Below are 12,413 nucleotides of genomic sequence, written 5' to 3'. Positions count from 1 at the left end.
ATAATTGAATAACTGAAATCTTTTGCGTAGTGATACACTTTACTTCTATTTCTTATTTATTTATTCTTATTTAAGTATAATTAACAAACAATGTCACATCAGTTTCAAGTGTACAACATAGTGATTCGCCAGTTCTATACATGACGCAGCACTCACCACGGTAAGTGTAGTCACCATCAGTCACCATACAGTGTTATTACAAATATTACTGACTCTGTATTCTTTATGTTGCACTTTTCATCTCCATGACTATTTATTTATTTAAGCTGCTTGATGAATAAGTTTATTATTGTCTTTATCCGAAAAATTTTCATAGAAATTGTGGTTTGGTTTATTAGCGCTCAGCAGCCTGCTCCTGAGCTCTAAGGAAACTTGCCTTCTTCTGATCTACCTGGTCTTTCTTCTGGGCAAAAGACGGTTTGGGATGGTTCCACCTCTTCCGTCTAACTTCTTTCTTAGGCTTCTTCTCATAGACTGGATTCTGTCATGTAGCAGCGAGAGCTTTCTTATACATCTCCTCCAGCATTATCTAGAGGTTCTTTGTTCTTTATGTATTAACAGAATCGTTCCTTGTAAGCATCTTCACCTTCTTCCGTTAGGTAACACACCTAATCTGCGGTGTTCTGACCCATGACATGCTTCCAATGTACTTCTGCGTTGAATTCCTTGCTTTCCATATCATAACCAAGGAATCATTTGGTACTGTGAGCGACAGACAAGCTTTCATCCACAGCTTCCTTGAGGGTCCCCAAAACTTTATTTTCAGTAGTAGTTCTGGCCAGCCCTGTATCCAGATAGCAAGAGAAGGCACCAGGTTGATCATCCATGCTTTCCACGTTGCATTTGTCTTCACTCACTTGCACTTGGCCTTCATAGATCTTGTCTCTGCCAAACCTGTTGAGAAGCCTACAGACCAGCCAGTGGGTCCATACAATCTGCGGCAGCTTACTTGTCAGGCCAGCCGTCACCATATTTTGGGAGTTCATAAGCATGAGAGCTGCACAAGCTATCATATTTCCTTCTGTCTGAGCACGAGCAGTGTGATAAATGATCTCTCTGTTGGTTACATGGACCATCATTCTGTATTTATGTGTTATACTATTTTTATCCTGAATTACCAAGCATTTCTGAGCACAGTTACCTGTTTTACCCTCTCACCTTCTAAATTTCATGTTTTACCCTCTCACCTTCTAAATTTCATGTTTTACCCTCTCACCTTCTAAATTTCACTTGGTATCTCTCGATGCAAGCCTTATTCTTGACAACATGAATAAACATCATCCTACAGAACAGATACTGGCGTCTGCAGCTCACCACAGACCAGCAGGCCCAGCAGCACTCCATGGGGGGACGACTTATTTATCTCTGGAAGTTTGTACCTCTAAATCTCTTTTATCTGTTTTGTCCATTCCCCCACCTACCTCTCCTCTGGCAACCCGCTGTTTGTTTTCTGTACTTGAGAGTCTGTTTTTTGTTTCTTTGTTTTGCTTTATAGATTGCACACATAAGTGAAATCACATGGTATCTTGTCTGTCACTGTCTGACTTACTGCATTCAGCGAAATACCATCTAAGTCCAGTCGTGTTGTTAAAAATGGCAAGATTGCAGAGTAATGTCCTCTGTGTGTGTGTGTACGTGTTTGTGTGTGTGTGTGTGTGTGTGTGTGTGTGTGTGTATGAGAGAGAGAGAGAGAGAGAGAGAGAGGGATAGAGAGAGAATGAGATTCATCTATCAATGGACACTTGAGTAGCTTTCATACTTGGCTCTTGTAAATAATGTTGCAGTAAACATGGGAGTCCATGCCTTTCTGAATTAGTGTTTTCATTTTCTTTGGGTAAATACCCAGTGGAATTTCTGGATCTTAGGTGTTTCTATTTTAAAATTTTGGAGGAAATTCATACTGCTTTTCCCAGTGTCTGTACCAATTTATAATCCCACACCAGAAGGCATGAGAAATCCCTTTCAGCATATCCTCACCAACGCTTGTTCTTCTCGCCTTTTTGATACCAGCCGTTCTGACTGGTGTGAGGTCATTTCTCACAGTGGTTTTGGTTTGCATTTCCCTGATGATGAGTGGTATTGAGCATCTTTTCACGTGTCTGTTAGCTGTCTGGATCTCTTTGGAAAAATGTTTATCGCGGTCCTCTGCCCATTTTTTAATTGGATGGTTTGGTTTTTTGGTGTCGAGTTGTAGGACTTTAAATATTTTGGGTATTAACCTCTTATTGGATAAATCATTTGCAGATTTCTTCTCCCATTAGCTAGGTTGACTTTTTGTTTTGTTGATGTTTCCTTTGTTGTGCAGAAGCTTTTTATTTTGGTGTTATCTTGATCGTTGATTTTTGTTTTTGTTTTTGTTTCCCTTATGTAAGGGGACATAGCCATAGATACATTGCCAAGGATGGTGTCAGAGAGATTACTGCCTATGTTTTCTTTTGTCTGTTTGCTTTTTGAGGTATATTTAGAGTAAAATTAGGCCCTTATACACTGTTTCCTGTATACTTACATGCTGAGTCACATGCTGATTAGACTATGTACTTTTGTTTATTATGATTTGACTTACTGAATGCTACCTGATCTCTCTGTTCTGTGAATTTATTCATTGTAGGCCTGTCTGAAGATTTTCATGCTAAGGATTCTAAACCTTCCTCTGATCCACCTTGTGTCATTGAGAAACTCTGTTCCTTACATGATGGCCTAGTTTTGGAAGCAAAGGGAATAAAAGAACACTTCTGGAAACCCTACATTAGGAAACTTTATGAAAAAAAGGTTTGTAAGTAGTAAAGAAATAACTTGAAGATAATTTCTGGGGAAGATTTGTTTTAATATGATGACTTAAGGATCTTTTCTTTCATCATAGCTCCTTAAGGGAAAAGAAGAAAATCTTACGGGGTTTTTAGAACCTGGGAATTTTGGAGAGAGTTTGTGAGTACTTCTGTTATCACAGTGTTTTAATATTTTAAATTGCGTACTTAGAAAACCTCAGAGTTTACTGTTTTTATTTTTATTTATTTATTTATTTATTTATTTATTTATTTTTTGAGTTTACTGTTTTTATTGTTTGTACCCTGGAAATTTAGAATGTGTTTTGTGGAAGAACATAGCAAATTACATCAACTGTTACTCTAAGCACATGGTTTTAAATTTATTGAAAATTGTGTGGCTGTTCTTTAAAGCTTTAATAGTTAAACTTTTGGGTCCTAATTTTTGAGAGAAATTATTTCAGAACTATATAGGTTAAAAACCATGACATGGAAGTAGTGAGGTCTTCACAGATGTCTAGAGCAGCTAGGAAGGATAACTCAGCATGTCACCAGAAACTGCACCTCCCAGGCCGACTGGCACGGGGCACCCACCCTGAAACACTGTCCACAGAGTGCACCTGCTCTACGGAGGACCGACGTGGTGTAGCAAGCTCGTGTTTCATACACCTAAGGTTTTGTAATTAGCAGTGATCTGCAGTTTAGTTTTCACAAAATTAGTAGAACTTCTTAGTAAATAAAAAGAGTATAAAAATTAAGTGGCCTAAAACATGAACTGAAATGGCAGTTCTGTGAGTGTATATGTTGTCTGTTTTGTTTTGTTTTTCCCCCTGTAGTAAAGCCATCAATAAGGCCTATGAGGAGTATGTTTTATCTGTTGGGAATTTAGATGAAAGGATATTTCTTGGAGAGGATGCTGAAGAGGAAATTGGGACTCTCTCCAGGTGTCTGAATTCTGGTTCAGAAACAGAGACTGCTGAAAGGGTGCAGATGAAAAACATCTTGCAGCAGCACTTCGACAAGGTGAGCTGGCTGGAACCAGGAGAGCGGAAGTGCAGGAGCAAACGTGCCAGATGATCTGTTTTACGTGGGTAGTCATGTGTGCGCGTGCGCACAAGCATCATACTTCTTCTAGTATGAAAAAGAAAATGTTTGTCATACTTACATGAAAAAGTTGTCTCTGTGTTTACTGATTAGATCTGAGAGAAAGAGCATTAGATATAAACTTAAATGAATGTTTCATGCTGATAGCTGTGGGTTTTGAAAAAATGGACCAGATATATGCAATCTTTACTTACTGAACACAGTAGAAATAGAAAATGTCAATTGACCTGAGTGCTGTCTTCATCTAGATGGTAGAGAAACTGAGAATCTGTTGTCTTTAGGAAAATTCTGTCAAACTGAGTTTCAAGATCATGGTGTTATTTCTTGCATCCACTTAGGATGATGGAGACTTCAGAGTTTTCCTTCAGTTCTATGATGTCCACAGAAAATGTACGGCTTCTGACAAGTGCCTGCAGAGGCGGTGTGGGTAACTCCTAGGGGTAACCCACCTCTAAGATCAGACTTAAGACTGGTTTGCTAATCATTCAACAAGTATTCTGAAGGTATTCTACATGCCAGATAGTGTCCTGGCACTGGGGATACATCAATGAACAAAACAGCCATGAATACTCTGTTTTATATTCTAATATGGAGAGATAGATAACCAAACAAGTAAATATATGGGACATCAGATAATGATACATGAAGAAAAGTAAAATAGAGTAGTAGTACAGCATACTGGGGAGAAGGGAGAATGGGTGGGCCTTGGGCTGCTAGAGCTAGGCCGCAAGGGAAGGACATCTCTGAGGAGGTAACGTCAATAGGGGTGTGAAAATTAAGTGTAGAAGCAAGTCCTGTGAGGAGCTGGGAAGTTTTGGGAAGTTTTGGAAGCCTGGAGAATAGCAAGTGCCAAGCCTTGCAGTGGCTGTACGATTGGCTTTTTGGAGAAACTGAGAATGGTGTGTGGTAGGTATAAGGTAAGTGAGTGCGTGGGAGTGATTAAAAAGTGAGGGGCAGGTGGACACAAGGGTCAGGAGGGCTTTGGATGCTGTAGTAAGGGTTTTTGTCTTTGCTCTGACTGGGAGTAAAGCCATTAGGAACGTGTTATGGAAACAGTGACTGAATCAGTCTGATTGACATTTGTAAAGGTCTCCTGAGGAGGTGTTTTGGGGGCCCCGTGGAAGTAGGGAATTAAGAGGCTGTTGCAGTAGTTGTGGTGATAGCTCACGGTGTTTTGGCCAGAGCAGTGGTTGGGTTGGGCTGTATTGTGGAGATGGCAGCCACAGGATTGCCTGATGGCTTGGATCCAGGGTGTGAGAGAGGGACGACCGTGATGACTCCAGTTGCATAAATGGTGTGAAAGCTGAAGTCCTTATGAAGGCCTCTAACATCTTCAGTGATCCAGCCCTGTTACCTCTCTGAATTCATCTCCTACCACTCTCCTCCTCACCCGCTGCACTCATGCCACATAAACCTCTGTCCTCCTTCCTCAGGTATGTCAAGCATAGCCCCGCTCCAAGTCTGCGCTCATGCTGTTTCCTCTGCCTAGAACATGTTTCTTTGAGATATTCATGTGGTTTACTTCCTCACTTCATTCAGATCTCTGATAGACCCACCGACCACTATACAGAAAAATAACCACCAACTTCCTCCCCTTCAGCACTTCCTTCTCCTCTTACTCTGCAATTAGTGTTCCTCTGTCTTAAGATAAGTGGGTGGGTTGAAAGAATAGTTTGATGGTAAAAGTAGATAGACACAAAGTTAGGGGAAAAAAGAATCGTTTGTTATGCATCTCCCTGCATTAGAATATAAGCTTCCTAAGGGGCGTGAGGAGTCTTTGGTGCCCGGCCCGGGAGGAGTCTTTGGTGCCCGGCCCCTAGTAGGCATTCCATGAATATTTACTGTTGACGTTTACTCAGGGGGAAGAGTGAGTCTGGGGGAGAAAACCCAGAGTCCGTCTTACGATGGTATGTCAGTTTGAGATGCCTCTTGAGGTGTCCTAGCAGAGATGCTGAGTAGGCAGTGTATGTATACAAGACTGGAGTTCACAGAAGAGGTCAGGGCTGTTTGTATACGGTCAGGAGACATCAGGATATAGGTGGCTTTTAAAGCCACGGGATGAAGAGAAGTCACCTGGCAGTATAAGCTGACGGAGAATAAGCGCTCTAAGGCTAGAGTTCTGAGGCACTCCGAAATTTAGAAGTCTTGACTTGGAGAGGGACTGTCCTACTATTCAAAAATACTGATATTTATACCCGAGTCAAAGGAAGACTCCTATTGGTCAGAATGCACAGGCTGCCTGAAGCCAAGAACTGAACAGTGCCACCGAGAAGCCGCACACTGACCTTGAGGACGGTGGGCTGAAGGCTGGTTGTGGGAGCCCTGCCTGATTCCCTTTGCAGAAGCACAGCTCCCTGTGGGCGGTGTGAGATGCTGCTGGCTGCTCTTGCTTTCCTGTACAGGTGCAAGGTGTTTTCCCCTCCCAGCACAGCAATGGTTTGTATACAGGGAGGAAGCTGGCTCCGGGGAAAACTGGGGAGAGCAGGGAGTAGCCTTCTGAATGTAGTTAACCTACACAGATCATTTTATTGATCTAAAAAAATTACAGAATTAATTCCTTTGAAACCAAGTGGAAGTCTTGGCTCTATCCTGTTTAAATCACAGAGGAAGCATATAGATGTCTATCCGCATGGCGATTTTCTGTGCTCATCTACACTGCACTAAACTTGAGTAGTTTGTTTTGCTGGGGGAAAGTTTTGCTAGGGGTTTTTACAGATATCTCTAGAATAAATATACTTACTACATAGGAAACATAGTTTATCCTGAATATTGAAAAAACACTCTTAAGCTATCTTAACCTTTCAGAGTTTATTAGAAAAAATAGAAAAGATGTTTCACTGGCACATGTACTCATGCTTCAATTCTCAGACATTAAGTCATATATTTTTCATGTTTATATTCAAGAATGTTGACTTAAATGTATTTCCCTGAAGGTCTGTCTCCTTTATGCGGGAAAGACAGATTCCTGTAACTAAAGGTAGAGGAGGGGCAGGAAGGCTGAAGAAAGCTGTGTGTTCTGAGTCAGGCTGTTTTCTCGTCCAAGAGTGTTGTTTTGTTCCACCTCTCCGAAGCAAATTTGATGACTTAGATGGGCTTTTGTTAAATCATGGAATTCATCTGGGCCAGGTTTAATTCATAGCTTTCTTTTGTCAATCTGTGAGTAGTCAGAAAAAAGTAGTAGATGGGAGCTGTGAAATTCTGTTTCTCAGGGATATTCTTAATAGGTTATTGCTGGGGCACCTGGATGGCTCAGTTGGGTAAGCGGCTGCCTTCGGCTCAGGTCATAATCCCAGGGTTGTGGGATTGAATGCCGCATTGTGCTCCCTGCTCAGCAGAGAGCAAGCTTCTCCCTCTCCCTCTGCCTGCCAGTCGGCCTCTCTCAATTTGTCAAATAAATAAAATATTTTTAAAAAATTAGTTATAGGTGTGGCTCAGTGGCTTAAAGCCTCTGCCTTTGTCATGATCCCTGGGTCCTGGGATCGAGCCCCGAATCGGGCTCTCTGCTCAGCAGGGAGTCTCTGCCTGCTTCTCTGCCTCCTTGTGATCTCTGTCAAATAAATAAGTAAAATCTTTAAAAAAAAAAAAGTTATATTGCTTATTTGTGCCTTTCGGCTTAGGTTTGAAGTAGGGATACTAGGGAACTATGCCTTATCTTAAAGGTTTAACTTTTTTTTCTTTTAAAGGTTTTGTTTATTTATTAGTGAGTGAGAGAGAGCGAGCACCAGCAGGGGGAGAGGGAGAGGGAGAAGCAGACTCCCGCTGAGCAGGAAGCCCCATATGGAGCTTGATCCCAGGAGCCTGAGATTGCGACTTGAAGGCAAGGCAGACATTTAACTGAGCCACCCAGGCATCCCTTAAAGGTTTAACTTTTAAGAGATAAACGTCCTTGTGGACTAAAATACCAATTGTCCTTTCACACAGCTTCACACGGAGGGCGGTAGCTCCTTGTGGCATTGTTATGTTTAGATTCCAAGAATGGTGATATTTGATTCCTTAAAATGTATTGATAAAGTCTGATTGGTTTAAATTCTCATTTGTGAAGTAATTGAAAGTCCTTCTGACCTAAAGTAATGTTCTTCTCCTCCCCCCACTTAGTCTAAAGCATTTAGAATCTCCACACCACTTACCGGTGTGAGGTACGTGAAGGATAACAGCCCTTGTGTGACCCCAGTGTCTACGGCCACACACAGCTTGAGCCGTCTTCACACCATGCTAACAGGCCTCAGGAATGCACCAAGTGAGAAACTGGAACAGATTCTAAGGTTAGTTTGAGCCCTTCTTTCCTTCTAAGATTTGATCATTGACCATTTTCTATTTCAGTTTTTTAACTTTCAGTGCCTTAATTCACTCATTATTAATCATATACTAGTTGCATGCTCAGACCCTGTTAGTCTGTGGAGGATATAGTAATATGGGATGTATGAATGGAAGGTGATCATTTTTCCTCAGTATCTTAATGTGTTCCAGCTGTTACCACAGAAGACCATAGACTGGGTGACTTACAAGCAATAGTATCAAGGTGCCAAGGTGCAGTGTCTGGTGAGAACTGCTTCCTGGTCTGTCTGTTTGCTGTCCACACATTCTGTGAGGAGGTAGGGGAGCGCTCTAGGGCCTCTTCCACAAGGACACTAGTCCCAGTGATGTGGGCTCCACTGTCATGACCTCATCACCTCCCAAAGGCCCCTTTGCCAAATACCATCACATTGGGGATTAGGTTTCAACATAAGAATTTGGAGGGGGAACACAAAAATTCAGTCCATGGCATTCAGATTTCTCTTACGTAGTTTGGGAGATGGTAACTAACAGCACTATGCACTGTAGATTAAAGCACCAGACTGCTACCAACTGTTCTATCTTAAGATTTCAGGGAAAGAGGGATCTATAGGGGCACGTGGGTGGCTCAGTGGGTTAAAGCCTCTGCCTTAGGCTCAGGTCATGATCCCGGGGTCCTGGGGTCGAGCCCTGCATCAGGCTCTCTGCTCAGCAGGGAGCCTGCTTCCCTTCCTCATTCTCTGCCTGCCTCTATGCCTACTTGTGATCTCTGTCAAATAAATAAATAACGTCTTTAAAAAAAAGGGGGGGGGGATCAGTAAAGATGGGAGTTGTTAAAGGACTCCATGAAGAGGATTGGACCTGAACAAATTCCTGAGGGGTGGGTCAGATTTGAAAAGATAAACCCTTAATATTTATAGCTAATGTCATACAGCTGTAACTTCTGTAAGCTCCATAGAATACCCTTCCCCTGAAAACGACTTAACTGCCTTTAGTCCTTGATCCGTCTAAGACTGGTGGGAGTATCACTGAGCTCTGGTGAAAAGCATAATAGATTGAATCTCATGACCTGTGCATACTTTTTGCAAATTTACTTGAAAAAACTACCTTCAAGGCCCTTCCTAGTTCTAAAAAGTATAGGATTTGTTGACATAGACCCTGTAGGAGCCCATTTTGTTTCTGGTGGTAAAGTGTAAGAAGGACCAGTATACACACTTGAGTAATTTCTTTTTCACAGCTGGACTTACTAAACCATGAAGTCTGCTTTATTTATAAACTTGATTGTGATCAATACCCAGTAGGCCATGTTGTATGGCCTCTTCCTAAGTCGTGTTTCTCAGACCTTGTATACTTAGAATAGAGAAGCATTTTATAAATACATTTTAGAAGACTGACTTAGTCTTTGTATCTTTCAGATCACTTTAGCATCCCTAACCAGGTGTAGCAGCTTCTTTAATCTTAAACACCATTAGTGGGGTTAAATATTACCAGTATATACTAGGTAAAACCAAAGAGTCCTGTTTTCTGAAAGGTACCTGTGTGTGTTCATAAATAAAATTTTGCTTGTATATGATATTCAGTAGCTAACTCTAGCAGGATTATAACTGATTTTTGTTTGTAATTTTCTAAACTTGCTAAGCCTTTACAATGAGTATGTATGTCTATGATCATGATTAAAAAAACATAGTTGCTTCAGCATAGTCATGCTGAGCTAGCATCGGCCCCTGGAATTGGATAGGGCCTAGGGCCGCAATCCTTGCTGTGCCCACCTCTTCCCATGACCTCTGGACCATGGACCCCCACAAAATGAGTGAGCTTCAGGCCTTTGTGAAAATGTGTAAGCAGGATCCAAGCATTATGCACACACAGGAAATGTGCTTCCTGAAGGAGTGAGTGGAGAGCATGGAGGGTAAAATACTACCTGGTACTCATAAAACTAAATCAGAAGAAAATACCAAGAAAGAAAAAAACAGAAGGTGGAGGAAAGCTTAAAGACAGAACAACCATCAAGTGAGGAAAGTGGTCTAGAACTTGACAGTGAAGGTGTGATTGAACCAGATACTGACACCCCCGAAGAAATGGGAGATGAGGAGCGCCTGGGACGCTAGTGGGTTAAAGCCTTTGCCTTTGGCTCAGGTCATGATCCCAGGGTCCTGGGATCGAGCCTAGCATTGCATCGGGCTCTCTGGTCAGTAGGGAGCCTGCTTCCCCCGTTCCCCCCACCTGCCTCTCTGCTTGCTTGTGATCTCTGTCAAATAAATAAATAAAATCTTAAAAAAAAAAAAAAAGTGGGAGATGACAGTGTAGGGGTGACTGGGGAAATGATAGATCAGGCAAGTGATAAAGAAGTGGCTGCCATCGATGCCCTAAATGATGGTGAGCTACAGAAAGCCATTGACTTGTTCACTGATGCCATCAAGCTGAATCCTCGCTTGGCCATTTTGTATGCCAAGAGAGCTGGTGTCATCATCAAATTACAGAACCCAAATGCTGCCATCCCAGACTGACAGAGCTACTGAAATAAATCCAGATTCAGCTCAGCCTTACAAGGGGCGAGGGAAAGTGCACAGACTTCTGGGCTGCTGGGAAGAAGCAGCACATGATCTTGCCCTTGCTGGTGAACTGGGTTATGATGAAGGTGCTGACACATGGCTGGAAGAAGTTCAGCTGAGGACCAGAAAATTGCCAAACATCAGAGAAAGTATGAGTGAGAAAGTGTAGAATGAGAGATCAAAGAAAGAATAGAAAGGGTTAAGAAGGTTTGGGAAGAATATGAGGAACCTCAGAGGGAGGAAGAAGCCAGATGACGATCAGGAGCCCAGACTAACTCTTTTCTAGGTGTCTTTCTCGTGGGAATGTGTGAAATGGCGGGGCAGGCCTGGAATGGAAGGGATGCCGGGGCTCAGTGAAATTCTTAGTGACCCAAAGGTCCTTGCAGCCACTCAGGATCCAGAAGTTATGGTGGCCTTCTGGGATGTGGCCTAGAACCCAGTAAATGTGGCAAATATCAGAGCAACCCAAAGGTTATGAATCTCATCAGTAAATTGTCAAATTTGGAGGTCAAGCATAATGCCCTTCAGATAAATAAAACCCTTGCTGAAGGAAAAACAACTTATATCACGTGATGGATGTCATAGTAATACAGGGTGCTTCTGACCTCATGGAGAGAATGTTGGGGTGCTGGGAAGAGAGTCCCTACTCCTCAGCCCCATGTGCAACCCAGACATTTTGTAGTGGTTTGCCATTGGGTATTCATTCACATCATGTTTTCCTACCAGGAATTCCTACTAGGAATTTTAAACCTTAAAAATACTTAAAAATAAGTTAAAAAGGTGTGTTAATCCCTTAAAAAAAAAAGAGATGAAAACGTTATTCCACAGACCCACATGATGGATTAGGGCACGATGCAGATAATGCTTTTGCCTCGAACATATATTGCCTTGCTAGCTTAAAAAAAAAAAAAATCAAGGAAATAAACCTCGTTTTGGAGGAAAAGATGTAGAGTGGCAGTAATGGTTTGTGTGAGTCTGTAGTATAGTTTATATACCTCTTCATTCTCTTTTCTTCCAGGAGTTCCTCATGGGAGTTGTGTTGCCCTCTGGGGAAAGGATAGGAGACGGTTTTGTTTGTCACCAGTGATTGCAGATGTTGTAGGGTAGATGAGGGCCAGTCAAGAAGGCTAATAAGCTTAATTGTAGTGAAGGTACAGTTCCGTGTAAGAAATATTTTTTTTCACTCAAAATGGTTATACCAATACTTCTGATAAGGAGGTATGGAATTTCCTAGAATAATTTGGGAAGTGTGTAGTTTTTTTTTTAAGACTTTAAAAAAAAAATTTTATGTATTTATTTGACAGAGATCACAAGTAGGCAGAGAGGCAGGCTGAGACAGAGAGGGGAAGCAGGCTCCCTGCTGAGCAGAGAGCCCGATGTGGGGCTCGATCCCAGGACCCTGAGATCATGACCTGAGCCAAAGGCAGAGGCTTTAACCCACTGAGCCACTCAGGCACCCTAGTTTTTGTTCAAAGTATTTTATATTTACAGGTTAGTTAAATTACGAGTTGTAAATAGTTTATTACTTTGTGACTGGGCTAGACCTTTAAGTTGGATAATTTCTTACTCTTTTTTTTTTTTTAGGACATGTTCCAGAGATCCAACACAGGCCATTGCCAACAGATTGAAAGAAATGTATGAAATATATTCTCAGCATTGCCAGCCAGATGAGGATTTCAGTAGTTCTAAAGGTAAGGCTCATACTGTCCATCTTGTTCTCATC

The 12,413-nt window shown here is 41.9% G+C and overlaps 1 protein-coding gene and 1 pseudogene across 5 annotated transcripts in view; one reads left to right on the top strand and one right to left on the bottom strand.

The window, feature by feature from the left end:
• RBL2 (RB transcriptional corepressor like 2) overlaps window positions 1-12,413 on the top strand; it is a 52,689-nt gene that overhangs the window by 15,406 nt on the left and 24,870 nt on the right. For all 5 annotated transcript variants that reach the window (XM_047710007.1, XM_047710009.1, XM_047710012.1 and 2 more), the window contains 5 exons: window positions 2,609-2,769; window positions 2,861-2,925; window positions 3,599-3,785; window positions 7,962-8,128; window positions 12,275-12,381. In XM_047710007.1, coding sequence (XP_047565963.1) covers window positions 2,609-2,769; window positions 2,861-2,925; window positions 3,599-3,785; window positions 7,962-8,128; window positions 12,275-12,381 — 687 coding nt within the window. The remainder of the gene's footprint in view (window positions 1-2,608; window positions 2,770-2,860; window positions 2,926-3,598; window positions 3,786-7,961; window positions 8,129-12,274; window positions 12,382-12,413) is intronic.
• LOC125088703 (60S ribosomal protein L5-like) lies at window positions 266-1,395 on the bottom strand (annotated as a pseudogene).

Source organism: Lutra lutra, chromosome 17 (assembly GCF_902655055.1).
Source record: "Lutra lutra chromosome 17, mLutLut1.2, whole genome shotgun sequence".
Taxonomy (NCBI): domain Eukaryota; kingdom Metazoa; phylum Chordata; class Mammalia; order Carnivora; family Mustelidae; genus Lutra; species Lutra lutra.
The sequence above is the reverse complement of the archived record's forward strand: the minus strand, read 5'-3'. Positions and strand labels throughout refer to the sequence as shown.